General features: G+C 34.4%; 4 protein-coding genes across 5 annotated transcripts; all 4 read right to left on the bottom strand.

The window, feature by feature from the left end:
* Positions 1-1,475: 1,475 nt before the first annotated feature.
* LOC115967368 (putative disease resistance protein RGA4) lies at positions 1,476-8,836 on the bottom strand. Its single transcript, XM_031086449.1, has 3 exons — positions 5,646-8,836; positions 2,946-3,267; positions 1,476-1,529 (listed from the first exon to the last, which is right to left on the bottom strand). The coding sequence occupies exon 1, from the start codon at positions 8,808-8,810 to the stop codon at positions 5,742-5,744; it is 3,069 nt and encodes a 1,022-aa protein (XP_030942309.1). The 5' UTR covers positions 8,811-8,836; the 3' UTR covers positions 1,476-1,529; positions 2,946-3,267; positions 5,646-5,741.
* On the bottom strand, positions 2,248-3,117 carry LOC115966925. The gene is made up of 2 exons (XM_031086053.1): positions 2,946-3,117; positions 2,248-2,483 (listed from the first exon to the last, which is right to left on the bottom strand). The coding sequence occupies exons 1-2, from the start codon at positions 3,115-3,117 to the stop codon at positions 2,248-2,250; spliced, it is 408 nt and encodes a 135-aa protein (XP_030941913.1).
* Positions 8,837-12,089: 3,253 nt separating the features above from the next.
* Positions 12,090-24,769, bottom strand: LOC115968359 (HVA22-like protein k). Of its 2 annotated transcripts, XM_031087741.1 has the most exons (9): positions 24,614-24,769; positions 16,841-16,899; positions 16,106-16,164; positions 15,560-15,657; positions 14,996-15,047; positions 13,323-13,386; positions 13,106-13,201; positions 12,820-12,892; positions 12,090-12,514 (listed from the first exon to the last, which is right to left on the bottom strand). In XM_031087741.1, the coding sequence occupies exons 2-9, from the start codon at positions 16,856-16,858 to the stop codon at positions 12,432-12,434; spliced, it is 543 nt and encodes a 180-aa protein (XP_030943601.1). In that variant the 5' UTR covers positions 16,859-16,899; positions 24,614-24,769; the 3' UTR covers positions 12,090-12,431. The 2 variants fall into 2 exon arrangements, with proteins under 2 accessions (XP_030943601.1, XP_030943600.1); XM_031087740.1 differs by lacking the exon at positions 24,614-24,769 and having other exon boundaries at positions 16,841-17,028.
* On the bottom strand, positions 20,553-24,619 carry LOC115968356 (putative pentatricopeptide repeat-containing protein At3g18840). The gene is given in 3 exon segments (XM_031087737.1): positions 20,553-21,659; positions 22,243-22,877; positions 22,880-24,619. Coding segments are annotated over 2 exon segments (2,031 nt in total). The 5' UTR covers positions 24,438-24,619; the 3' UTR covers positions 20,553-21,659; positions 22,243-22,404.
* Positions 24,770-27,804: the final 3,035 nt, after the last annotated feature.

The following is a 27,804-nucleotide window of genomic DNA, read 5'->3' on the forward strand; positions in this document are numbered from 1 at the left end:
ATTGCTCAAAGTTGCCTAGAGTCTAGTAAGCAGCATTGTGCTAAAATGATATTGCAATGTTAATTCAATAACAATTAAGAGTGAAATAAGTATGGTGGTTGAGGAAGAAGAATTCTTGTCAATGCAAGGTTTAATGGCAGGGCTTTATAGCAGGTTCAGGACATCCCTAAGGTCCAATTTGCTTATGGATTGAAACTTTTAATTGCTGTGTTGCTAAACAGGAGGTACACTTCAGATTTGTTTTAGTTTGGATAATAGGAAAAACTAATTTAGTCAAATTGATGAAACTTCCAGCAATTTGATGAAACTTTCAGCAATTTGATGGAAATATTATATTTGGTGGCTTGGCTAGGCTTAGCTTGGCCTGGCCTTTGAGAAATTAGGAAAAGTGCGTGGCTGAGAGAGTCTAAAACTCTATAGTGGCTTAAAGGGGAAAGGGAAAATGGGGTTAAGTCAACTATGGTGAAGAGTTAAGAGTTAAGACCCCATATCATGTGTGGAGTGAGGAGTGTAGGGGCTGTCCAGTTTTATAGGGAGAGTAGTGCAAGATGAGCCAATTATGCTAGCTCCACTAAGGGAGTGTCCATGCACTTGGCAAACAACACTGTGCCACCTTCAAAGAGCAAGACAGAGAGCCAAAAGGAAGAGATGGAGAAAATATACTAATGCTGCCTTTCTTTTGAGAATGGGAGATTTTGGGAAAATAATTAAATAAAACATCTTGTAAGCTTTTTAGCCTCTTTTCCCACTAAAGTGATAAGAATCAATTAAATAAAATTTGGGGTAAATTTCATTTTAAACTCTGAAGTTAAATTAGTATAACATTGTTAATTACCAAGGGACGGGTTTGGTCTTGATTTCTTTCTACTTTCTTTATTTGTTTGAATCTAGATCTAATGCAGTTGCCACATCATGTGAAATAGTATAAAAGTTGATATGCTAATTTTTTTTAAAACATTTTACCCTATCAACTTTTGTATGTGCAAAATAGCCCTAGCTTCTGATCGTTTATTTGACCAACTGTTGAATTTTGAGGCAGGGGATGCGTTTGTTGGTGGATTTTTATCTCAGTTAGTTCAAGAGCTGGCAGTTATGCTGCCAACACTACAATTCAAACGCATGGTTGCGATCATCAAGATAAACCAGAGTTCAATTATTTTGTTAGGCCCAATGGCCCTTTGAATTAGCCAGAATAAATAGTTTATAGATTATTATCAATGTATATGATAAGTAAACAATCTTTGGGGAGAGAAAACAACTGTATTTTAAGTCTTAAAATATTTTGGTTGCTAAATAAGGTGGTTGTCTCTGAATACCCATTAATTTGGAAGGCACTAGTACTACATTACCACTACAAAGAGAATAGCATGAAGAAGAAAAAAAAGACAGTTGGCTTGAACAGAAATTCAGAATTCTTGTGAGCTCCCACAGCTAAAGAGAACAAAAATCATTGAAATTATAGTTTACCTTGCTGTCTGGACAATGTCAACATTGGATTCAAATGGGCAAAGAAGCAATCCCAAGCCAACCTGCATCAATACTCAGCCTATAACAGTGACAATACAGCAAGACAACACTAGGATGACAGAGCTTGTTAGAATAATGGTTCAATGTTACAATAACATTTTTTCTGCTAACTAAAGCTTGTTGGGACAAATGACAATTTTTGATGGTATAAAAGAAGCTTATGTTGAGTTCACTTATTGTCTCCATTCCACCTTTCTTTCTTTATTTGTTTTATAAATACGTTAAGATTTGATATCTATGACACCTGCTTCAATGATGATTACTATTTATCAGACTGAGGCCCCAATATTTCAAAAGCCAATAAACATTGCTAACCTCTAATGACACAGATCTTCAGATTTTGTGACTTCAATTCAACATATATTGGAGTTGACAAAAATAGAGAATTTACTTAACTGGTTTACAAAATTCTCAAGAAATGTGACAAAAATCTGAAACTTACAAGCTGAAACATGCAGGGGAAGGTTTTTAAAGTTCTTAATAATAGGGAAAATAGTACGAAAAAGAATATTGCTCCTCTATTATTGCACATGTAAGAAGAAAAATGAAAAATACTAAAACAATTATATTCAGATAATTTGATTTCCCCTGAATTTAATTATATCAGCTTGCAAAACCTGATTGTTTGAATGGACTTGTTGAACTACTTGAAATATGATGTAGGATCTAATCCCCACTTTTTGACAGTATAACATTCTTCTGGGAAGAGCTTAGAAATATTCATCCCTTAGTCATGGAAATAATCATATTTGTGTACTTCCCATCCTCAACCTCCAAGTACTCTTCTACGTTCTTGGAAAATATTTCAAACAAATCATCCTTGATCTCTCCTCCAAAATAAAATGCCAGAATGAATTCCACAACTACCCTTATGCTCATTGCCTCGCACTTGCCTCTAGTGGGTTTATCATACCTAAAGCATTTGTTACTTTCATCCATGTTACAATCCCGGTCCACTTCAAACGTTTCAAATTCACGAATGTTAAAGGAACCATTCTGTTTGAAACACATCCGTAACTTCTTCTGCAGTAGGGGCATAATACGGCAGATTGAACCTGTCCAATTTTGCCTCTTCTATATTTCCCTGGATTAATATTATTTACTATGAGAAACACAAAGTGATAACCATAAAACTTTAAAAAAATTACAAAGTTATATTTTTCATTAGACAGACTTGTGTTTTCTTGCCCCTTTAGCAAGAAAATAGCATGACCGTTCATTGATGTTAATGCACAATTAAGTGAAAAAGGCCATCTTAATTTTTTTATTTTTGGAAAATTTTTGGGCCAAATATCACTGTGACACTGTTGCATAGAGATTAGAGACAAAATATGTTATATGGTTGGCATAATCACACACATCAGGCCATCTTGAGCCTTGAGGGGCAGGGTGATAGAACAAGGATAAATGATACATACCATGTGTTTCTGCAGGGGGAAAGAGGAGGCAAAGTGGGTTCTGTATCTCTTGGACCATGTCATTTAATGTGATTCCTAGTAACTCCCAGATGGTGCAACTCTGGTTGCCAGAAGAATCAGCTTTCCTGTCACTGCCAATGATAGTAAGGACCATATGACCACTAGAGACCATCTCTTGAGGATGCGATCTCAGAAATAATGTGAAGTCCCCTCAAAAAGATTTATGAACGCCTGTAAGCACACTGTGGGGGCTTGTCTTTGCAATGTAAATATTCCCCTTGTTTAATGGAATCCCTGACTCATCTACAAGCCCTTCAGGGACCTGTAAATATGACATTCACCATTGTCACATGTAATATGAAGTAGATTAGATTAGGATTAAAGATTTTTTGAAAATTTGAGTAATGCAATATGAAGTAGATTAGACTAGGATTACCAAAGGAAAAATAATCAAGGCTTTTAATGACACTTAACATGAACTTTGCCTGAATGATGACAAAAGATATTTTGTCCAACATAATATCTTAGAGCCAAAAAAACCCCCCCAAAAAAGAAGAAGAAGAAAAGAACCATGTTGGATTGAATGTCAGTTATGGGAAGTTATTCTCTATGTTCGATTTTTGATTTGATAGATCATTGTAATTTGCGGGCTTGATTGTATGGCCCCCAATTGTACTCTTTTTTTGTCTCAATAAAATTCATTATTTACCAATAAGAAAAGAAGGATGAAGGTGAAATTAAATTATTAACCTGTGAACGCCATTGAAGACTGTAAGAAGAATGAACAAAATGAAGAAAAATAGTTAGGCAAGAGCCTCCTGTAGAAAGTCCTAGGCATTCCTGCGATGAAACAAGGTCCAAACTGACATTGTCCTCCCCCCACACCTTCTAGCTAGTGCTTAAGCCCCGTCTCCTCCATTCATGCAAAGAGACTTGAATTAACGAGTTACTGGCATGGCTGGTTTCTCCCTCTCATCCATTCATGCAAAGAATCTGATCTACTTCCATGTCCAGCCTGTGTTAATACACCTTTAAATTTATATTCTTTAATCTGAACTATGAAATTGGTTCATTTGAAATGGAGAGGATTCTAATAATTTAATTCATATAAATTTTTAATATGAACTACGAAATTGATTCATTTTAAATGGAGATAGGATCCTAATACTTGAGAATACTCTAGGTTAGGAGTGGAGTTAAACAAGCTTGATCATTCTTCTTGTAATGATGATGAAACTGGCAAAGCAAGCCTAGCTCCCTCGTTTGGTTAATTATCAAACACAATAATTTCCTGCCTCCAATTATGTTGGCATCAAAATCCAACTTTTTAACTTGCTGTTCCATGGATCCCATCTCCTTATGTCTTTATCTCTTTGTAAAGAGTTTCACAATCTAGTTCTTAAATTCAATTGTATTATTCCAAGAAAATTGAAGCATTTGACTTTTAAAAATTGAGTTTTCATTGATTTTACATTGAGATTCTAGAATAAACTATTAATTTGGCGAAATATTCAAACACCATATGCATCAAACTTGCAAAATAACTAATATTTAGAAAATACATACAAGTATTGCAGCTTTTTATTTTATTTTATTGGGTGAGTACAATTATTTAAAAGTTGATTATAACATGCTATTAGACATTTCGCCTTAATTAAGATAAAAATGTTATTGCACTTAATAAAAAGTAGTGTTAAGTTATCTCTTTTTAAGCAAAATAAAATAAATAAATAGATGAGTTTGAAATAAATTTGGATTCATTAAATCTATGTGGATTAAATTTGAGATTAAATTGCTAAAATTTAATAGAATTTGGAATGGATTGAGATCTATATTTTCAAATAAATTCATATATAAAATAGGGACTATTATAGAATTGTTAACGCATCTCTATTTCATATAAATTCGTATATAAATTCATTTAAAATGTTGAAATGTTAGTGCATCTCTGTTTCTTAACTTAACCACTTTGCTATCAGAAAGACTAATGGTTGACTTGGACTATTATAGAATTGCTGTATGAGAAGCCAAAAGCAAACCCCAGTAGCTGCTATATTTTTTCCACAATTTTTAATCAACCATCCCATTAGTTGTCAAATTTTGAATTGTATTGTGGATTAATTTTTTTTTTTTTTTTTTTTGTATTGTGTATTGTACCTAATAATTATTTTAAAAAAATAAAAAATATACATATATAAAAGATAAATTAACTACAAATTCAAAATATATTCAACTGATAACTAATTTAATTATCATTTATGCAATAATATATAACATATGTTCACACCATACACGTTCAAATTTCATAAACTCAAAAGTGATAATCCATAACATATGAGCCAAAATGATAATTTCTTTTCATCATATTCAACATCTTGCCTTAACTCTATTTTAATTTTCTACATATACTTAAATAAAATATAAAATAATCAATGTTATCATTATTATGTTCATCATCTTGCAAATTTATTTTTTCTTCAACAATTTCTTCATGGTCATCAACATTTACTACCTCTCCCTGTTTCTATATTTTAATATTTCTTTTCTTTATATTTTTTCTTGGCATTCTATGTGTCAAGGCAACACTACGTGCTTTGTCTAATAAAAGCACACACAGCAAGAAATTATGATCCATCAGAGCAATGAATTAGTATTTTATACGACAAAATACATTTAAAAAAAAAAGGGGCGAAAAGTTACCTCATGAATTAATTTGGACAAAGATTTCCCTGCATGACATTTGCCAATACTATCGCTGTGAAATGGTTCTGTGCTCTACTCTCAAACCTTACCAATTTAGCAAAACTTCAGTTTTCCGAAGCATCCCCCATGAATCCCAGGATAGATTTGAATGTTGGGAATGTGAGCAATTTTACGCCAATCCTCGCCACTATGTTTCTTGCACCGCCTCTCTAAATTTGGACAACCTTTAATTTGCAGACTCTTGAGTGCAGTGAGTTTCTGCAACCCCTCTGGTACAGACATTAGATTAGGGCAGCCCCAAAATATCAAATGTGAAAGTGAGGTGAGGGATCCCATCTGTTTTGGCAGAGAAGATAATCCTTTACAATCTAAAAATATCAAAGAACGCAGAGCAGTTAGATGTTGAACACTCTCTGGTAGTGATATTAGCTCATTACATCCCCTAAAACTTAATTCTTCAAGTGTAGTTAAATATTGAATTCCCTCCAATGAAGTGCAGAATTTCTCACAATTGCATATACTCAAGGTCCGAAGTGAAGATAAGCCCAACAAAACGTTCTTAGGAAAAAACATAAGACTTCTACAGGCCTGCATATGTAGGTATTCCAAAGAACGTAGGTTTTGGACTCCAAGAAGAGTTTCGAGATCGTAGCAACACTCAAGATTCAGACTTTTCAATGCTGAAAGATTTTCCAACCCAATTCTTAGTGACTTGTGATTGCGTAGTCCATTTATTTCTAAGGATGTAAGCATTTTATGATTATGCAACAGATTATCTGGAAGAACTGGTGAATCCTGGCATCCAAAAAACAGAAGGGAAGAAAGTGAAGTGAGATTCATTACTGACCTAATTAACATTGCATTGTTTACTCCCATATCCAAACTTGTAATCGAAGGAATAAAAGGCAATTCAACTAACTTTGGGCAGTGCCAGATTACTAATGTGCTTAAGCGGGGGAAAATTTCTCTTCCACGCACTGTTCTCCACTCCTCCAAATTAGCCATCCCCCATAAATCCATTCTCTCCAATGATGGGAATGAAATAACAGTGTCCCCATAGAACTCATTGCCAAGATACTTCACAGCAGCCATGCCACTTATAAAAAGATCCTTAAGGAAGGATAGTTTCCCTAGAGGTGGAAGATGTTCACATCTTTCACAACATTCTAGTGAAATTTCAACCAGATTTTGAAGAAGTAAATCTTCCATCCATGTTGGAAACTTTGAACCACCGTATTGTTTTATGCACAACTTTTTCAGATTTGAATGAGGTTGGAGACCGTCAAGAACATCTTCTACATTTGCTGGTATATTGCTCTTGTCTTCTCTTCGCCAAACCAAACTCACTGAGTGAAGATTTTCTTTCCCAATCAAATTGGCATTTTTGGCATCCATTAAATTTGTTACGTTATCAAGATCCTTTAAGCACAACGCACCCCGAAGATTAAGTCCTTTCAGCTCATTTATTTGATAACCATCATCCTTGCCAACAATGAATAAGCTCAATGAATGGAGACAAGTTAGTTGTCCCATTTCTTTGGGCATATGAGTTAGGAAATAACAGTTAGTGAGGCCTAGATATGTCAGACTTTTCATGTGCTTCATACCATTGGGTAACTCTAAAAGATTATAACAGTAATCTAGTTTCAGCACTTCTAGGTTCAAAAGGCAAGTTGTTGATTCAGGTAAAATTTTGATTCTAGAATAAGACATGTCGAGATACCTCAAATGTTTTAAATTGATGATGGACCTTGGTACTTCCTCAATAGCACATCTAAAATCCCATACCCGAAGATACTTTTGCTTCGATAACAAGGGCAAAAGAGATTTATATTGACGGTTATAATCAGGTGTTGTCTGGATGCATGAGCGTAGAGATTGAACTTTGTATATGTCCTTAGTCCAAGGAATCACTTCTGAGCTCATGGTAAAAGACAAGTGACGAATCCTTTTTGAAACTTTCATTTCTTTACCCGATTCCACCGTAGAGCATTCAAGCATCATAATAAATTGGGCAAGGTCATGCATAAGATCATGCATTTTACATGTTATATTACCAAGAACATCCTCCTTGACATCTTGAAAGAATGATCTCCAAACTAATTCATTGAAGATATCACGGCCAACATCATGCAAATTTAATAGTCCTTTGGAGGGAATAAAACCATTAGCCAACCACAATTGTATCAATGTGTCCATCTCAAGCGTATGATCTTTGGGGAATACACAACAGTAAGCAAAACATTGTTTCAAATATGGGGGTAAATGGTGATAACTCAACCTTAGGGCAGGTAAGATGGAATTTTCACCTTCTAGCAAATCCCAAATTTCACTTTCTTTCACAAATAACCACTCACTCTTCCTATTTTTTAAGCTCATGAGGCTTCCAAGAGCCTTTATTGCTAGAGGTATCCCTCCACACTTCTTCACTATTTCCTTGCCAATTGATTCCAATTCTGAGTTCTCCTCTACCCTTCCCATCCCAAATGCACGTCCCTTGAACAAGGACCAAGAATCAGCCTCTGACAAACATCCCATGTGATGTATTGGAAGTGTGGCCATCATAAGTGCAACTTTTTCAATCCGAGTTGTCACTATAACCATACTCCCTTTCGCCCCACACCTCAGTGCAGCTTTTAGGCCATCCCATTTGTCATGGTACTCATTCCAGACATCATCCAAAACAAGTAAAAATCTCCTCCCACGCAATTTTTCTTGTAGGCGTTGCTGTTGTGAATCCAACTCTGAAAGACTACATGCATTTCCATCAATGGACTCTATGATCGCTCCCACCAACCTTCTTATATGGAAATCATCTGATACACAAACCCAAATTCTCATCTCAAAATGCCTCTCCACCCGTGCATCATTGTAGACTAACTGTGCAAGTGTTGTTTTTCCCAGGCCCCCCATACCCCATACAGCATAAATGGCAAGATTATCTTGATTAGACACATCAGTGAGCAACACTTCAATTATCTTTTCTTTCTCTCCCCCCCTTCCATAAATCTCACTTTCATTCACAATTGAGCTAGTTTGTCGCCTTTCTATATCAAGAACTTCCATATTTATAACTCCCTCTCTCAAATGAAACTTTGATCTCTCCATGGAAATGGCTTCCAATCTGTCCCTCACATTTTTCAATTTATGTGCCATCTTCATGCGAAATATAAGTCTATTTCGAAGAGAAAAGAAGCTACTTACTTGGCTTTTCACACCTTTCTCTCTCTACTTTTCGTCTTAGAGCTTCAGTTGCAAACTCATCTAGAACATCATCCGCATCATAAGCTCCATCTTTGAGCTTTCGCAGCCAATTCCTGATAGCCTCACTCCTCCACTGCTTCTCCTCTGCATCTTGGAGAACCGCCTGGATGGTGGAGAGCGTGCTCTCAAGTTTTTCGAGCTCAGTACTTAGTCCCCAAGCAACTCCGAATTCTTGAAGTGCACTAGCATTCAAATTACCCACCATGGAGCTCATCAGGGCAGAAAGAAGTACGTCTGCCATAGCCTCTCTCTCTCTCTCTCTCTCTCTCTTTGTTAACAAATTGTGTTGGGAATGCAGGATTGCTCAAAAGAAGTGAATTGCCAAAAGGGAAATGCTTAGATTATCCGCTTGCGGAAATGCTTAGATTATCAGCTTGATGGTGCTTCATGGCCTAAATGTGTGTTTCTTTAATAAACTTTTGATTGAGTAGTTACTGTGCAAGTCTTTGAACCTTTGGCTCCACACGGCGTGGACTTGACTTATAACCTGATGGGGTTTTTATCTTCACCTCCTAGATTCTTAGCTAATAAGCAAGCTTTGTTTACTGTTTCATCTGGCTCCACATATTGACTCGACTACCAATTAGCAGAGCATCTACTAATTATCAAATCGTTTGTTAATTGAGACTTTTTTTTCTTGAGAGGAATGCTTTTGGGTCCCCAAAGTCTAAATAGAATTATCGTAATTGGAAAAAGTCTGTTACACACGATATGTAATAAACATCCCCATCTTAGTTTATGTTTGTTAATTATTTGTTCCGTGTTAAGGAAGAGAGATACTGTTGAGATTATTGACAACTTGGTCCTCACAATCTAAAGACAGTATGGATATTGGAAGAAGTTAACAAATTGCATTAAACTCTTATATAATTAAAATTTTAGAATATTTTAAATCATTTTTGTAGTAAATAAATTAAAGATTACATATTAGAGTATGATAATAATTTTAAAAAAACATAAAATTTGTACAAATCAATTAATATCAATTAATTTCAATTAAATATAATAATAGATGTCATTTTTATATGATATAATAGAAATATAATTATAACAATACTAATTTTGTAACTAAACTTTGTAGTAATGTTAATGATATTGAATAAGATTGTAACCCAATTTTGTAGCTAAATTTTGTCCTTATAACAATACTAAATGAAAAAGTTTTCTTTTGTTTATAGATGACAAAGTAGAACATGTCTCAAACTTTCAAACCATAACAGTCATAGCATAATAGCGTAAGAGAATTTTTTTAAAAAATATTTAGGCTGGGTTTGGATAGCAATGCGTCTGCGTTGCTTTGGCGCGTCCTGCGTTTTTTTTTTTGTGGGTCCCGTGCACTGTTCACGGGATTCGCAAGTACAGAATTCAACAAATATAGCTTTAAAACTAGGTCCCACGACACTATTCACACATTTAAAAATTATTTTGTTACAATGTTTTCAGTTTTCAGTAATAAACAATATCCAAACAGATCCTTAATTACTCAAATAGTTTGTAAAAATACGTAAACAAATAAATTGTATTTTGATATAAACTCAACTTCCAACTTTCAAAAGAACTTAATATTAACCAAACTGTCAAGAGACTTGTAGATTAGCGTTATTGCCTAGTCTCTCATATGAGGAGAACCAAGGTTTAAAGAGTAATCTAATAAAAAATATTTTTCACTACATTTCTGTAACAACCCCACCCCACCTGTGTACATATTGTCCGCTTTGGGGCCTCATACCCCTCACGGTTTTGTTCTTCCCCAGGTTGCGCTAGCCCCACTCCAACTGTGTAGATATTGTCCGCTTTTGGAGCCCATACCCCTCACGGTTTTGTTCTTCCCTAGGTTGCGATGAGGAAAAGGCCTCTATTAGCAACATGGGCCAACCTGTCCAACAGTCGGGCAGTAGCTTCATCCAAAGGATTAGTGCGTGTCACCCTAGGACATTCATTATTTCTCATGTCTTGAGTGACTTCAGCCTCAGTATCAACCCTTGCTTTGGTTGGCCTTGGCAAATTAACAATAGGTTCCTTGCTATTGGAATTAGCTACTCTCTTCTTTTTGGGTGGCATGATACCTAGTTAACAAGGAAATCAAGAAATATAGACGGTGCAATAATTATTACTACTAAACATAAGAAGTAACATTGCCAAAATTATTTAAAATATCTCATCAAACATAACCTAAATACCAAATGCTCTGACCAAAAAATCAAGATCATAACCTAGTTTCAAGGGTCTACAGGATCATGACCTAGTTTTCAAGTGTCTACAGAATCATATTCTAAGCTTTGATACCATCTGTAACGGTCCCGCCCAAACTGTGTAGATATTGTCCGCTTTGGGGCCCATTTTCCTCAAGGTTTTGTTCTCCATCAAAGCACATAGCAGTGAGGGAAAATGCATCTACACATTGAAGGGAGGTCATTCCTTATAAACACATTCTCATGTGCTTCCCTAGGCGATGTGGGATTCCATAGAATGCAAGACCCCCCTTTTTGGGTCACTACAATCCACCCCCTTTACGGGCACATGCGTCCTCGCGTGTGGGACCCACACTTCCGGCTAGGGCATGGCTCTGATACCATCTATAACGGCCCCGCTCCAACTGTGTAGATATTGTCCGCTTTGGGGCCCATGCCCCTCACGGTTTTGTTCTCCATCAAAGCACATAGTAGTGTGGGAAAAAGCTTCTATACATTGAAGGGAGATCATTCCTTATAAACACATTTTCATGTGCTTCCCTAGGCGATGTGAGATTCCATAGAATGCAAGACCCCCCTTTTTGGGTCACTACAATTTCATAATTGTTGAGTTGGTAGATTATTATTAATTCTCATATGTGCCCAAAATAGATGTCACTTTATTACCCACAAATTTTCATTTCTTAGCTGTTTGGACTTCCAACTATAATTTTGGAGGATCTATCCCGTCTCTTTGTTCAAGTAAAAGGTGAGTGATCCCTTCTTTTGTTACTCTCTTAATAAAATTTCTCATTCAGAAAAGGAAAAAATAAAAATAAAAATTTGCACCCCCATCCCCCCCAAATCTCCCTCTCCACAAACACACAAGCTTAAGTAATAAACAAAACAAAAATTCATAAATGCATTTTTAGAAATTAATAGCATAAGTAACAATTTCAATTACTGAATACAAATTGGACCATTGTTTCTAAAATGAATACTCCCATTAACGAAAAAATACCTTGAAGGCCATCGATAAAACTGAAAATAATTTATGGATAAGGTTTCTTTTGAACAACACCAAGTAAAACCAAGAAATATGGTGAGGTGGAGGAAAAAAAGTACACATATCTTGATCCCGAACTCTTGAAGCACGCACAAACTTGTAAGGGTATATAGTTCATAGAAGCACAATACTTGAGGGCTATATAGCTCATCGGAATTTAGAAAATGCTAATTCTTTAATCTATGAAACAAATAGATTTATGGGAGAGTTTGGGGAATCAATGTTTATTAGGAAAAGAAAAAAAAAACATCAATCCTCCTTATCAGACTCTAGCTCCTCAATTCATCTCGGTGGGCCTTCAATCGCTGCATTTGGATTTGGTTGCTTTTGCATTGGGTGCATCGTGCCCCTGACAAATTGGTATGCTGATATTGTGGGGAGGAATGAATAAGTTTGACATGTATATAGACATCAAACATATAGGAAATTTGACGGTGAAATTGATAACGAGTATCATATGCTGGCGATTAAAATATATATCATAATGATAATAAATTGATATATGGAGAAAAATGCAAAATTATATCAAGACATATGACCACCTAATTTGTACTACTAACATGATACTAAATACATATTTGCAACAATACTGAAAAGTTCATTCAACTAACAATTTATGTTCAGTGTTCATTCTAGTAGCAAGGGCCAAGTAGTGGGTCAATATGCATACCTGATGTCAAAATCTCCAAAGAAATTGCCTTTGCAAACTGGATTTTTGCTTGGTGTGCACTGACAAATTTACTCTGCAAGTCCAGAAATATGAGACACCTCTTGATGTTAGCATAGACATTATTTAATCTAGACACTATATAAGAATGGCATATGGGGTGGCACGAATCATGATAGCTTAGTTGCCAATTTACCATTACTTAAAACAATGGGCACAATACACTAGTCTCAACAATTACAACAATCCACTTCCAACGTTAATAACATTGAATGGTATGAATTCTTACCAATTGACTGTATATAAAATCCACAATTTGATCAAGTATAGCTTGGTGCTTAAGTAGGAATGGACGAAGATGGCTCATATACAAATCTTTTGCTCCCTGTTCAAAACAAATCAGATGGTATAGCAGTTACTTAAGCTTGCCTTAACTTACATCAGCAGATGAAAGTTCTAGCAGGTAGAAACCATCCACAAAGTGTAAAAGTTTTAGTCTATCTTACATTGGCAGATGGAAGCTGTAGCCAAACAAGAAATGCAAACTTCACATGGTAGTAGAGTGGAAACCTGATGAAACAAGGAGGATACTTAGATTACAATATGTAAAGGAAAAAGGCAATATTTTGGTTGAATTTCTTCTTATGGGACAAGAACAACCATACTATCATACATATACAACTGCATAATCAAGAAACATGAAAGCAAATACAAGATCAACTTTGCATGTCCATCTACAGGGTTCGAAAAAGACAGAATGCAGCTCATTATTTGTGACAAAAGAAGCAGGGATAAATTTTCAATATTGGCATGATTTTAGGCGCCACAAATTATTCCAGATTCTGCTATAAAAAGCAGGGTGATTTCCACAAAGCCATCTATCATAAACTAGGGGCATAGTTTTCACCAGGGGCATATTATGTTCCCGTTTTCTCTTTTCGTTTATGGTCAATACAAAACAAGCCACATGAAAAAGCCAAGTGAAATTACTGAAAATTTCCTGTTTTCTGTTTCCATTTATGGTGTGATAAAAAAAAGTCACATGAAAAAGCATTTGGATGGGCAAAGGAAAATGGATTTTGTAACAAACTGACAACAAGGTGGAAAAGGAATCAAAAAGTGGAAACTACAAAAAGTTTGAACTCTTTCCAGAAAGTGGAAAGAAGCATGTAAACATGAGAATGTTCACTGAGCAAGCACCCTCTATGATATCAATACAATGATTTTTTTTCTTCTTAATTTTATTAATGATATCTCCACAATTAGATTTACTAAGCTAAAATGGGGATTTTCATAGCTTTGCAAAACCTATCCAATGAACAGCATCCATATTCAACAACGCAGTTGCACAAAAGTATGACTTCAAAGAGAGTATTACTTTACTTCAGCCATTCAGTTGCACAAGAGTATTACTTAATTTCAAATTTTCAATATAAAGAACCTTCCAAATCAAGGTCAGAACCTTATCTCTCTTTGCAGTCATTGTTTACATTGTGTGCTTTATAAAAGAAGCTAAATCTTCACAAGGCAGCCCAAGACTGTTATCTTGATTTCTACTTTGGATTCTTAAATTTTAAAAGAAAGCCAATGTAAAATAGCTTTGTTTGCTGATATTTAAGACATCAGGAAGTAAAACAAAACTTGAGCTTTTCATGATGTCCCTTCTCATTTCCTTTCCTTTAACAACTGAATTTCTTCTGAAGAAAGGGCTTTTTTTTTTTTTTTTTTCCTTTGGTGACCAACACTTCTGCCCTTTTAGCATCATCTCCCATGCTAGCCTACTACATTTTCCTATGCCAATAAATTCTCCATATCATTACAAACAAGATTTAAAAATTAAAAAAAAAAAAAAAAAATTGTGTAGAGCACAAATATCTCACAAAGCAAACAATAAGCACCTAATGTCAGAAGATGCAAGAGGAGAATTTCACGCAACAAAAGGGTAACAAAATTTCTAAGACTTTAATCAAAGAGAAAATTGAGGAAGAATGTAATCGGCCAAATGAGAGTATCATTATCTTATCTCCATATAAACATATTATACAGGATGAGTCAGTGCTAATTTTTCTCCCTTGTCAATACCCAAACACAAAATTTTTTATTTGACTAAAGAACATCACCAGGTCAAAACTTATTTGAGAAGTAAAACAAAAAAAATACAAGATAGTTAAAACTGTACCAAGAGAGAAGTTTATCTGCAAACACCTCTGCGAGACTAAAAGATCCATAAGCTGCAAACAATCAAAAAATGTTAATACGAAGTAAACCAAGGAACCAAGCAATTGAATTACGTTCGTGTACTTCCACACTCAAAATCCTGAGTAACCACAACAATATGAGGTTCACAATTTGCCCAATCTCACACACACACAGATGCCTCTTTTTCATAGTTAGCTGTTCCTTTGGCCTTGTTCATTCAATTTCACAAGTGGTCCTTAATCATTGAATATGGAATATGAAGGTATTTTATACAATGAAAACTTTTTAACTTTTACAAATTGTTTACCACAAACAGATTTCCTAGATTGGTTTTCTAAATTTTTTGAAAGGGCATAAAATCTTAAAACCAAATCATAGTAATCAAATTTATCTGGATATATTTTCAGTTTATTAATTGGAACTCACCTGCAACTTAGTTGTATCAAAATCATTTAAGATAGAATGCCATAAAGATTTAATGATGGTGGCACAGTGATGCTGATGCAACAGATTACAATAAAATATCAGGAAGAATGTTACTGACCTGCCCAATAGAGAAGCCACCGTTGTTGCTCATCTTGATCTTTCTCCTCAATAGCTTTAAATGTTTTGTAAACAGGTAAAGCAATCCCAATAGAACAACTGCACAAACCACATGATCATCCACAAACAAGTACTGAGTTATATTATATGTTAATTTTAATGAACAAGGTAAGAATTTTATAGGTTTTACATCCAACAACTGTGTATTAATCAAAGTTACTAATACGATTTTAAAGATAACAAGTGAACATATATTGTTGGATTGCCACTACCCATGCCTCTTTCCAAAAAATATAAGCCAAATCCACTAGCTGCTATATGTTATCCACAATTTCTCATCAACCACCGGGTATATAAATCCTCATTAACTTGAAAGGCACTAGCTCTACTACTATTACCACTACAAAAAAGAACGAAAAAAAAAAAAAACAAGTGGCTTGAACAAAATTTCTGGATCCCTTTTAGCAGTCACTAAGCTAGAAAGACATATACAAAATGGTGAATTCCCCAGCTAAAAGAGAACAAAAATCATGAAAATAGAGCTTACCTTGCTGTCCGGACAATGATATTGGATCCAAGTGGGCAAAGAAGCAATCCCAAGCCAACCTGCATCAATCAAGGTTGAATATACCCACTCAGCCTATAGCAAGAAGAAATACTTCTAGACAGACAATATGGCAATAAGAAACAATACTAGAAAAGACAAAACTTGTTAGAATAATGACCAAGTGATTAAATTCACATTTTCCAATTAACTAAAACTTTGGTGCTAAGTAGCAATTTCTGGTCTTGAATTCACACCCGTCTCTCTTCCACCTCCTCTTTTTTTTTTTAAATAGAAATGATAATTTTGAAACTTAGTGCCATTCTATAATGATTACTTTTTATCATGAGAGTACTCCATCCCATCTACTCTAAAAGGAACTATGGAGAGCAATGCTACATACACAATATTTTTCACAACAATTAAATTGGTAAGTTGCTAAGAGCCTTATAACTTAACTGGTCGGCAATTTCCCCACCCCCCATTGTAACTATTGAATTTTTACTTGTTCTCATCAGACTCATCACTTGTGAATCTTTTTGTGACTCTAGACTTATTGTGCTAAAACATCCATGACTTTGGTGCCAATGGCAATTTATTTGTATACCTCATTACCAATTTACCATCAAACCATGGGAAACAGAAAACATTGGAATCGAAAACTTGAAATTAAAACAATGCATTATAAGTCGAACGAGATGATAAACAAAGACGAAGTAAAACAGAGAGACTACTGACCTGGGTTGGCAGAGCCATAATAACTGTGTAACTGAAGCAAGAAAGTGGGGTTGTTCTCTCTCTGAGGCGGAACACAACTTTGTCAAATCGACAAATCCTACGGAATTTAAAGTTCTCTTGTACTCTGAAGTGTGAAGTGTGTTCTGACTATTCGTTAGTTTGTTTGTTGCAAAGTAGGTTTCTTCGTGTGTGAGTGTGTGATAGTGACAACGGGGCTTTCCTTAAAAGTTAAAAAGCCCGTAGGTACGTATATATGATACATAGGATTTTATAGGATAGGCCAAATTTATATTATTAAAAAACAGAGAAACAATAATAAAAAAGAGAATCTTCCGCTGCCGGGATTCGAACCCGGATTCTTTCACTTTAGAATTGACAATGTGCTACAACGGATTTATTGAAATATTTCTCATTTTAAATTATGTTATCTTTTTCTTTTAGATTATAGAAAAGTTTTTTAATACCATGATAATAACTCAAACAAATCTACAAACCCAAGACTTACCTTTTTGAAATACTTATACTCTTATTCATAACCCTATTTGACATTTTATTATGTATACATAAGAAGAAGTTTATAATCAAAAGTTAGATTTGATTTCATAAAAAGCAAAAGTATTCTTTAACATTTCTTTTTAAACTTGACAAATTGGTCGAGTGAATTCGGCTTTGATCGATCAAGTTCAAGCTTAAAAAAAAGAAAAAGAAAAAAAGGAGGGGGCCAACCTGAAACGGATTGCTAATTTTGTGAGTATATGACACCTATTTATTTTTCATACAAATAAATTTGTAAATGAGAAATTAAAATTTTTTTAGTTTCAATATAAATAAGAGAACAAAGGAACATAACACTATAAAAATATTGGATAATACATAACTCCCTTAGATATATCATGGTACAAAATTTCAAGTGTACTTTTATAGGCCACGGATTAAATTCCATATAACAAGTTATGGCATGTGAAATAGAAAATAACATTAAATCATGTATGAAAATTGAAAACAACTAAATATATAGAATTTTAAGAATAAAATACTAAATGTTAGGTGAAAAAAAGGTATATAATAATTAAGAAGAATATATAATAAAGGCATACAAAGCTAATCAATATTCTTTTGTGTAAAACTCATTTCCCTCTTCTTTGTATGTGTGCATTTCTAAAAAATAAAAAATAAAAATTCTTCTCAAAAAACAATATTAATCAATATTAATTATAAATATAACAAACTTGTTAATCAATATCAAACTTTCACCCAATTGTTGTAATTATCATCCTTCATGCTTTGCTGTTCAGTCTTCACATAAGTTATGAATTTTGCTTACAATATGTTAAATATTTTGGGGGTAATAAATGGGCCACTTATATTGGGTTCTCTATTCTCATAAGAAGAACATGTGATTGATGGCAGAGGCCAATGGCCCGTTATATATAAACTATAGCAAAAACAAGATTCTTTCAATTTAGAATTGCCAATGTGCTACAGCGGAATTAGATGTTAATGTTGCCATTACTTTTTGGTCTTATTCAAAAAATGCTTCTCAGCAAGTTCAAGTTGCAAACTATTTGATTTGCAACCTCAACCTACAAGTAGTGTTGCAAACAAACGAAGGTACGGTAGCTTTAATATGAGAACTTGGCTCGGCTTCACATTAGTTTATTGAGATAGCATTTTCAAAAAAAAAAAAAAAAAAAGTTTATTGAGATAACAAGTAATTTAACACCTTTTATAAATAAAACTAAATTTGAATTTTTTTTTTTGGGTTAAATGAAAAATTAAAACATGAGATGCTTACAAATGGTTCATTCTCTATTCGGTTTTTTTTTTTTTTTTTTTTTTTTTTTTTTTTTTTAAATAATTCGAACTCTTTCCTCCCTAGACCCCCAAGCACTCTATATATGAGTAGGTGCCAATTCAACTATAAAGCCCTTGGCATTCTCTATTCATCTTGAATGACTTAAAGAGGAAAATAAGATAAGTAAATCCATAATTTATATTAGAAAAAAAAAATACAAGGCTTTAATAACATAAGAAAAATGTACTTTTTATCAAGAATCTACCAACATTACACTAAGAATGTGACATAATTGTTAATGAGGCTGCTCCTCCTTTTACACAAACATCTGCTCACGATGCGTCACTAAAGTTGACCAAAATAGATTGAATAGAGTAAATCAAGAATACACCAACATTATGTTGAGAATTGACATAATTGGCAATGAAGCAACTCCTCATTCTACACAAACTTCTCCTACAATGTCATATTTTAGATATTCACTATCTCCCTTGGCAATATTAGACCTCGGTTATTGAACAATGAATTTTAGTAATGAATTTGACTTAAAAACTATTAATTTTAAATTTTGTTAGAGAAAGAAAGAAAGAGTAAAATTTTTGAAAGATAGAAAATTTTTATGTTTTTAATCTGCCACAAACATAGTAAAAAGTATTAATAAAATGTTGAACATTTATAGACATAATATATTCTATTCTAGGGGTCTTCTTCCATTTGGGGCCTTAGACCATTGCCTAAATGGCCTTATGGTTGAGCCGCCCTTGAAGAATTCTTAGGTTTGACAGTGGAGAAGATTGGCCACTTCATGAATTGTTTTGAGATTAACTTAAATAAACAGGTTCTGTGCTTGAATTTGAGTTAGGGTTAGGAGATGGAAAGCTGATCTTGTACTCCACCAAGGTTTACATCAAGTGGAAATTTCACTTTTCAATTCTTGTGCTACGAGATCATCCTTGTGCTGCCATTGCAGGGTTCTTTCATCTTTGTGCAAAGTCATGCAAAATTGTAACATTGGACATCTAGGTCCTTACATGATTTTGCTAGCAGTATTTCACGTCAACTTGATCTACATAATAAGAGTTTGTTTAGGCTTCTACCCTTCACTTTTCTCTCCAAAACCTCCCCATTCTTGTCTCCTGTTTATTCATGAAAAAAAAAATTAGTGTAGGGAAAAAGAATTTCCACTGATCCCGGATTCTTTCGATCATAGAATTGCCAATGTGCTATAGCGGATTTGATGTCAGTTTTGTCATAATTTTATACCTTATAGAAACTTTCCCAGCAAGCTGGGGATTTTCATTTTTGTTAATGAAAGAGTTTCTTAGAAGACTACTATGATTGAATTCAACAGGATAATATTCCAACAAATCTACTAATCAGAGACCAACCCATTGAAACACTTTACTCATTCATAACTCCATCCCGAAATTTTCTACTTCCAAGGATCCTTTGCTCAATAGTAGCATGACTCGAGCCTATCCAAAATACATTAAAAAAAAATATTATAAATATTTATTGCAAAAAAAGTTTCTAATTATAAATTCTCTGCACGAAAGCAAAACTATTCTCTAAAATTTCATTTAGACATGACAAATTGGTTGAGTTGAGAGTGTCTGGGTTTGATCAATCAAGTACAATCTAAAAAAAAAAAGGTTAATCTAAATTGGATAACTCATACCAAATCTTTGATGGCTCAGATCAAAACGGATAACTCATACCAAACCTGGTAATAAACAAGAAATTTGAACAATTTTTTATTATTTCAAAATAAAGAAGAGTACAAAGAAACATAAGTTACATAACACTAAAAAAAATTTAGATAATACATAGATCCTTTTGTTAAAAACTTTAACAATTCACCAGTCTAATAACTTCACCCAAAATAATAAATGATGGATATCATGGTCTGAGTTTAATCTAGTACAGTATCATTCCATGAGATTTTGAGATGACTCACGGAGAAGGAATGAAATAGCCTAGTCGAAAATCGGGACACCACTTCTTATATAGGGAAAAAATTAATTTGATTTTCTCCCATCCTAATGATATTTTATGAGTTGTTATCATGTCTGCTAGACTAATTTAATGCTAAATGTTAATTCATAGAATTGCCAATTATTCCTTGCAATTTTTTGTTGTATCTTTTAGGTTTCATCTAGCAAGCAATGCTGATTAACTGATGATCAATCTGTACATATATAGTTACTTAAATTTTTTTAAAAAAAACCACTCATGATAGCAAACCTCCCATATGTGCTGTTTCAGCGGAACAGAAAATTGCCTCTACAAAGGTGGGTCTTAGGATTCATTAAAAATCCTACACATATCTATAGATGCAACAATGGTTCAGTCCTAGTAAAAAATAGCAAGCTAAATCAAATAGATTAAAATCCTAGATGAGCAGAACATTTTATAACACTAGCAATAAAATTATATTTAAGCATTAGTGAAGCCACTGCACAAGTCTATAACAGTTCTTTTAGTCCTTATTAAACGAAGTTATATTGAGTATGAGCAGTTGAGTCACAGAAGAGAACCATCACTAGGATGTCACAAACAAATCTCACTAGCAATGGTGGATTTTTTACTAGTAAAGCAGTGCGATAACTTTGAGTTGACAACTGCACCAATCCCATCCTCCATTCTTTCACATATTGATACTTTGTTGCACAAACTCCAACTCAAGGTTTAGATTTTCTTTCTCATGCCTTGCCGTATTCTAATTTCCAAATATAATTGTTGCTAAAGTGAAAAAGGGATACAAGAAAATAAAGCCTCCTAAGCAACAAAAATAAATGCGAGGAGTTAACCTGACTCAATGCAGAGAGACACATAAACTAATGCTTGGAATGAATCAATGGGGCCATAGGAGTTTTCTCTGTGCCAAGCCATGCCAATTTGTAACATGGACATCTTGCATTGCATAATTTGCTAGCATTTCACGTCAGCTTGATCTTTACCATAAAGTTCATTCAGGTTTCTACCATTCTTGTTTCTCCTCAAAACCTATGGTATTCTTGTCTCCTGTTTATTCAAGAAAAATAGAACTCTCACCCTGTTAGCTTATCTACTACCATTAACTCAAAATAGAATTTTGTTAGAATATAAGATGATGGTGAACAGAAATTTATGATTTGTAATAAATTACGAGTGAACAGAAAAAGTGGGAGTTTTGTACACTAGTTACAACATTTTATTTATTTATTTATTTTTAATAAAATTAACAGCAAGAATTTGGACAACTCAGGACTCATCAGATATTGTCTTCTCCATGTTATACATTCTGATAGAAGAAGGATAAAAAGATTGCTAAACATTTTTACAATAATAATATTGACACAACTGTTTTCACAACTTGCTAAGGTGCTAAATTGTGAATCTTGTGATTGATACACAATAAAAGTGGTGCTAGCAATTAGCCAACGTGAAAGTGCTATTGTATAAATCACAACTTGTAACCTCTACAAGTTATGGAAAAGTTGTCCCCAACATTGCTCTTTAACTAATGTTCTATTAACTACCACATGATTTACTTGAGCAAAATCATAATCATCGGCATTGGAAGAACATTGCATGACAAGAAAGGAGGAAAAAAATAGAAGCTTACTCTATCATATAAGGTCACTAGGATGGACAGATATCTTTTGAAAATGAATGGTGGTTGGTGGTCCCTTTATCCAGGTTATCCACATCCAAATAAACCATGAATTTCTATGTCCAAAAGCATCCAAAATCAGTCACGTTGTCATGCTGTCATTCAAAGATGACCTCAATGCAATGCCCCGGCTATTTCATATAGTTCACCAGTCAAGCAGGCTAAGCATTTGTATATCTCCTTTGCTTTAGAGTGAGATGTATCCCCAGAAGTGAATGTATGAACTCCATTTTCAATGTGTACCCAGCTGCAACCAGCAAGCTTTTTGACCTCCTTCCCTCTCATCTTCTTCCTTATTCTTCCCATGTCATGCCAATTGCCCTCTGCAGCATAGACATTGGCCAACTGAACATACCGAGCCCCATCATCTCCTATGTTTCTTAGTAGTTTCTCTTCCACCTCTCTTGCAAACATTGTATTCCCATTTATCCTACAAGCATTCAGAAATACCCCCCAGATTGCGGCATCCAGTTCTGTTGGAATCATTTTCATAAAAGCTACCACCTTTCCTAGTTGATTATCCCTCCCATACAGATCAATCATACATGCATAGTGGTCTATTTCAGGCAATACATTAAAGTCTTTCTCATGGAATGGAAAATTTCCTCACCCTGTTCTAGTAATCCAGAGTGACGACAAGCTGACAGAAGTGCGAGAAAGGTGACTGCATCTGGTCTGACACCTCTATCCACCATTTCCTTAAAATGATGGATAGCTTCATCCACATGCCCATGGTGAGCATAACCAGCTATCATTACATTGTAAAGGACTGAATCTCTGTCAATAACTCTTTCAAATATTTTTTCTGCATAAGCAATGCTCCCACATTTTGAGTACATATCAACCAAAGCAGTAATCAGCTTCTTATTTATTTCAATCTCTAATCTCAGTAAGTAAGCATGAATATGCTTTCCAGTATCCAGGGCAGCCTGTATTGCACAACTGCTGAGCAAACTGAAAAGGATCAAAACATCGGGAACTGTTGCTTCCTCAGCATTAAACTCACAAAAAAGTTCAAACACAGCTTCACACTGCTGTGACCTCACATAACCTGAAAATAAAGCCATCCAGACAACAGAATTCTTCTCTAGTAATGAATCAAAAAGCCTTCGGGCTTCTACCATGCTGCCTTGAGATGCATACCCCACAATCATTGAAGTAATAGCATAGGAGTTTCCGCTTCCCATTGCTGCATGAACTGACTCTGCATACTTCATATTCCCACACTTACAATAGACATCAACAATGCCACTGCTAATAAATGGATTCAAGCTCAACCCATTTTTCAAAACCCAAGCATGGACTACCCTTCCAAGCTTCAAATTTTTCATACCAGAGCACGCACTCAAAACACTTGCAAAAGTATGTTCATTCCATCCAAATCCACTCTCAGCCATACGGAAAAACAACCTTAATGACTCCTCCTCAAAACCATGCTGAGCATAACCCGAAATTAATGTATTCCAGGATACCATGTCATTTAACTCAGGTTCTCTCCAAAAAATATCCGAAGCCATTTCCAATTTTCCTTCCCTACAGCAAGCTGCCACCATTGCATTCTTCAAAACCAAATCAACCACTCCACTACCACATCCACTAAAAACCTGGTATGCTTCTTTAAAACAACCACATTTAGAATACATATCAATGAGAGAGCTAACCACAACCCCACAAAAATCGCAAGCACTTTTCACCATATATGAATGCAACTGCCTCCCATATGATACCACACTCAACTTGGCAGTCAAGTTAAGCATAATGCTAACTGTAAACTCATCGATTCCGATTCCTTCATACACAGAATGCATATCAATGAATAACTTAAGCGCATGAGCTTCATACCCTTCAGCGCTTACATACCCAGATAACATTGAATTATAGGTAACCAAGTCTCTGCTGGAAGCTGCATCAAATAACGCTCTTGCTTGTGGCAAGTTTTGGGATTTTATATAAGCCGAGATTATAGCATTCCAAGAGAAGACGTTTCGTTCAGGCATTTCATCGAACAGTTTGTGAGCTTCACAAAGAAGACCGTGTCTGGAGTACAAGTGAATGAGTTGATTGGACGTGAAAATGGTTGGTGTAAAACCAGCTTTTATGGCTTGAATGTGATATATAAGGCCATCTTTCAAGGACCTCATTCGCATACGATCTAAATTCTAATAACGCAGAGACAAAGAAGAAGAAGAAAAAAAAAAAAAACAGGGCGGGAAACATTTAAAGAGAGTTGATGCCTATTTTGGGAGTTTAATGAATGACTTCATGGAAAAATCCTAATGTTCTTCTCTCTTTCAATCAACTTTGAACTAACCCCTATCTCTATCTCTCTCTCTCTCTCTCTATGTCTCATCCTCACTCATATTTCATCTTTGCAGTTTGCACCAGAAGACGCGGCAATCCTGTAATTTATATCATTTCACTCTCTTGCCAATTGTTATGGCAAATGTTCTCCACCACAGTACAGAAGATGAATTTTATTTTTTTTATTTTTTAATGTAAATCAATGACATAACTGGCTTATGGAATGTTTTAAATGCCTTTTTGGGGGGCTAATTTTGCCAAATGGTATAATTTTAGTAAAAATTTAGGAGAAACTCATCCCGTCAAACTTATCTAGATATATAGCACTTTGTCAAACTCGAGTTTCACTTAAAAAATTCGAGTTCCAAGCATTATGGGTTTGCATGGTAATTTGATGCTTGAAAATTAAGTTTCACTTTAAACTTGAGTTTTATTTGGAACTAGAGTTTGTCGAACTTCAGTTCCAAAAAAGTGTTATATAATTAAATAAGTTTAGTAGGATGTGTTACTCATAATTTTTTCCTAAAATTATGTTATTTGGCAAGCTTGCCTTTTTAGGGTGATTTGTTAGAATCAAAATCAATGTTTCAAAACAAATTTTTACCTTGATTTTAGAATCAGTTAATTGGTGATGTGGAGTAGTTTAAAAGTTGGGAATGGTTGCCTTAGAATTCAAGAAAGCAATTTTTACAAGGATGAAAGGTTCTGGTAAGCATCCCCAAAAAAACTTCGATTTTCTTTGAGAATGAAAAGAATTTCAATTAGTTAAACCGTTAGAATAAGTCTAGTGCCACAAATTTTTCCAAAACTTTGTCACAACTTTGCTATGTGAGAAATTGTGAGTGGTGAAAATAAAATTGTGGGTCCATGATTTCACCATTCACAAGTTGCCAAGTAGCAAAGTTGTAGCAAAGTTTGTGGCACTGGACTTCCTTAAATAATTATTGTAAAATAAGAATTAACATAATAAAAATATTGTTAAATATTGAAAAACATTAGCATGACTGACTACTTTAACTTATATTGCCTTCTTATTTGTTCTTACTTTCTCTCCTAAATGATCCTTGGGGAAGGAAAATATTGCTTTTGGATCATGCATCTATTTCATAGTTTTGGCTGGCAGTAAGTTTGGCCTTTCCCACCCATATTACCAACTCAAGGATGGACTTGCAACTATTCTCCTCCTTTTGCTTTTGTTGGTGGTGGATTGGTTCTTACAATGTGTCCCTTTTCACTATGAAATACTAGTTGGTGGCATCAGATATAAATTCATTAAGTAATTGAAGATTATCGGACTCATTGGCATCAAAGATATCTGAACTTCCTCTTAATTCAAATTGAATATGCTGAATTCTCTATAACAATTTTACAATACCACAAATACACTAGTAATGAGCAGCGAAAAAAGAAAAGTTCGTAAAGGGATTGTCTTAATTGTTCAAGGGTAGGGAAAAACCAAAAAATACGAAAACCAAATGAAGATAATATCTGAGGGCTGAATTTAGCAATGAGGAGATTAATTTGAACTCTGCAATGGCAACACCAAAGTGCTAGTCAGACTTGAACCTTAGGCACTATGTCATGCGTTGTATCTATAAATAGATATTCTGCAATCATACGCCACAAATATAAAAAAAAAAAAAAAAAAAAAAGAAAAAAAAGATTTGTCAGTCTTTAGTTGTAATCTCTTTGCATATTTTCTAGATCACATATCAACACACAAAATATGGACACACTCATCTTATTCATGAGGCATATTTTCTAGATCACATATCAACACACAAAATATGGACACACTCATCTTATTCATGAGTGCTCCGTTTGTTTAAATGCAAAATCTTGTGTAAAAATAGTTTTTTTTTTTTTTTTTCTTCAGTTTTCCAATGTTTGTTAGTATCAGAAAAAATAAGTTAAAGGAAAATTATATTTTGTCAATATAAAAAGTAGAGCTTATTTTTTAAAAATTGTTTTCCACTAAAACCTTTTTGAAAAACAACTCTATTTCATGGCAAGATAAATAAGAGTAGTTAAGAAATCTTTTCCAAAACATTTAAGATAGCTACCAAATATAGGTAAATGATAGTTTTATAAAACATATTTTTTGGAAAATGACTCATTTTTCTAGAAAACTTTAATTTCCAAACAAACGCAGAAACTCTCGATCTAGTATCTAGTGAACAAAGAAGTAGCCTCTCTTAGGGGGGAAATAGAAATAGGAATATAAAGAGAGAAAGGCAGCCAACTCAATTCACCACTCAAGAAATGGTAAAAGAAAAAGATTACGTTTCCAGAAAGGCAAAAGAGTTGAACCTATATGCGTTCAGCCTTGAATAGCATAGCAAAATCTCAGTTTCCAAAACACCTCTCAAAAATCCCATGGTCGTCAAAAATAGGTCTGAATGTTTGGAATGTGAGCAATTTTATCTTTTATGCCAATCCACACCACTACCTTTCTTGCACCGCCTCTTCAGATGTGGACATTCTCGAATTATCAATGTTTTGAGTGCCGTAAGATTTTGCAACTCGTTTGGTATAGACATTAGACTTGAGCAGTACTCAATTGCCAAATATGAAAGTGATGTGAGGGCATCCTATTTGTGTTGACAAAGCAGATAATCTTTCACAATTCCAGATTTGCAGAGTATGGAGATTAGTTAGATGTTGAATACCCTCTGGCAATGAAATTAAGCGTGCACATCCATCAATATGTAACTCCTCAAGTGCAGCTAAATATTGAATTCCCTCAGATAAAGAGCAAAATGTATCACACTTCTCAATCCGTAACTTCCTTAGTGAAGATAAACAACGTAGATTCTGGATTCCATCTGGAAGAGTTTGGAGCTCAGGACAGCAACTTATCTCTAGATATTTCAATACAGAAAGACTATCCAACTGATTTGCTAGTGACTCAAGTTCGAATAGATAATATATCCGTTAAGGACACAAGCAGCTTATGATTTTGCAGCAGTTCATCTGGAAGAAGAGTCAATTTATCGAAGTCTTCTATCGCAAGGAAAGAAGGTGAAGTGAGATTCTTCACTGAACAAAGTAACTTTACATTGTTTCTTCTAATTGTGAAACTTGTAACGGAAGGAATAATGGGAAATTCTTCTAACCTTGGAGCATCCTGCGATCAATAATGTTCTTAAGTGGGGAAAACTTTCTTTTCCATTCACTGTTCTCCATTCCTCTAAATTAGTCATGTCACATAAC

Source organism: Quercus lobata, chromosome 11 (assembly GCF_001633185.2).
Source record: "Quercus lobata isolate SW786 chromosome 11, ValleyOak3.0 Primary Assembly, whole genome shotgun sequence".
NCBI classification, from domain to species: Eukaryota; Viridiplantae; Streptophyta; class Magnoliopsida; order Fagales; family Fagaceae; genus Quercus; species Quercus lobata.

What these genes read in the sequence shown, in the direction of transcription:
- LOC115966925 (XM_031086053.1), bottom strand. Translation starts at nt 3,117, where the DNA reads ATGGTCTCTAGTGGTCATATGGTCCTTACTATCATTGGCAGTGACAGG. An exon ending in TCCCCCTGCAGAAACACATG is followed by an intron (nt 2,484 to 2,945) that starts GTATGTATCATT and finishes AAACGTTTGAAG; the next exon opens with TGGACCGGGATTGTAACATG.
- LOC115968359 (XM_031087741.1), bottom strand. An exon ending in TACAGCTTCCATCTGCCAAT is followed by an intron (nt 13,202 to 13,322) that starts GTAAGATAGACT and finishes TGTTTTGAACAG; the next exon opens with GGAGCAAAAGATTTGTATAT. An exon ending in ATTTTATATACAGTCAATTG is followed by an intron (nt 12,893 to 13,105) that starts GTAAGAATTCAT and finishes CTGGACTTGCAG; the next exon opens with AGTAAATTTGTCAGTGCACA.
- LOC115967368 (XM_031086449.1), bottom strand. Translation starts at nt 8,810, where the DNA reads ATGAAGATGGCACATAAATTGAAAAATGTGAGGGACAGATTGGAAGCC.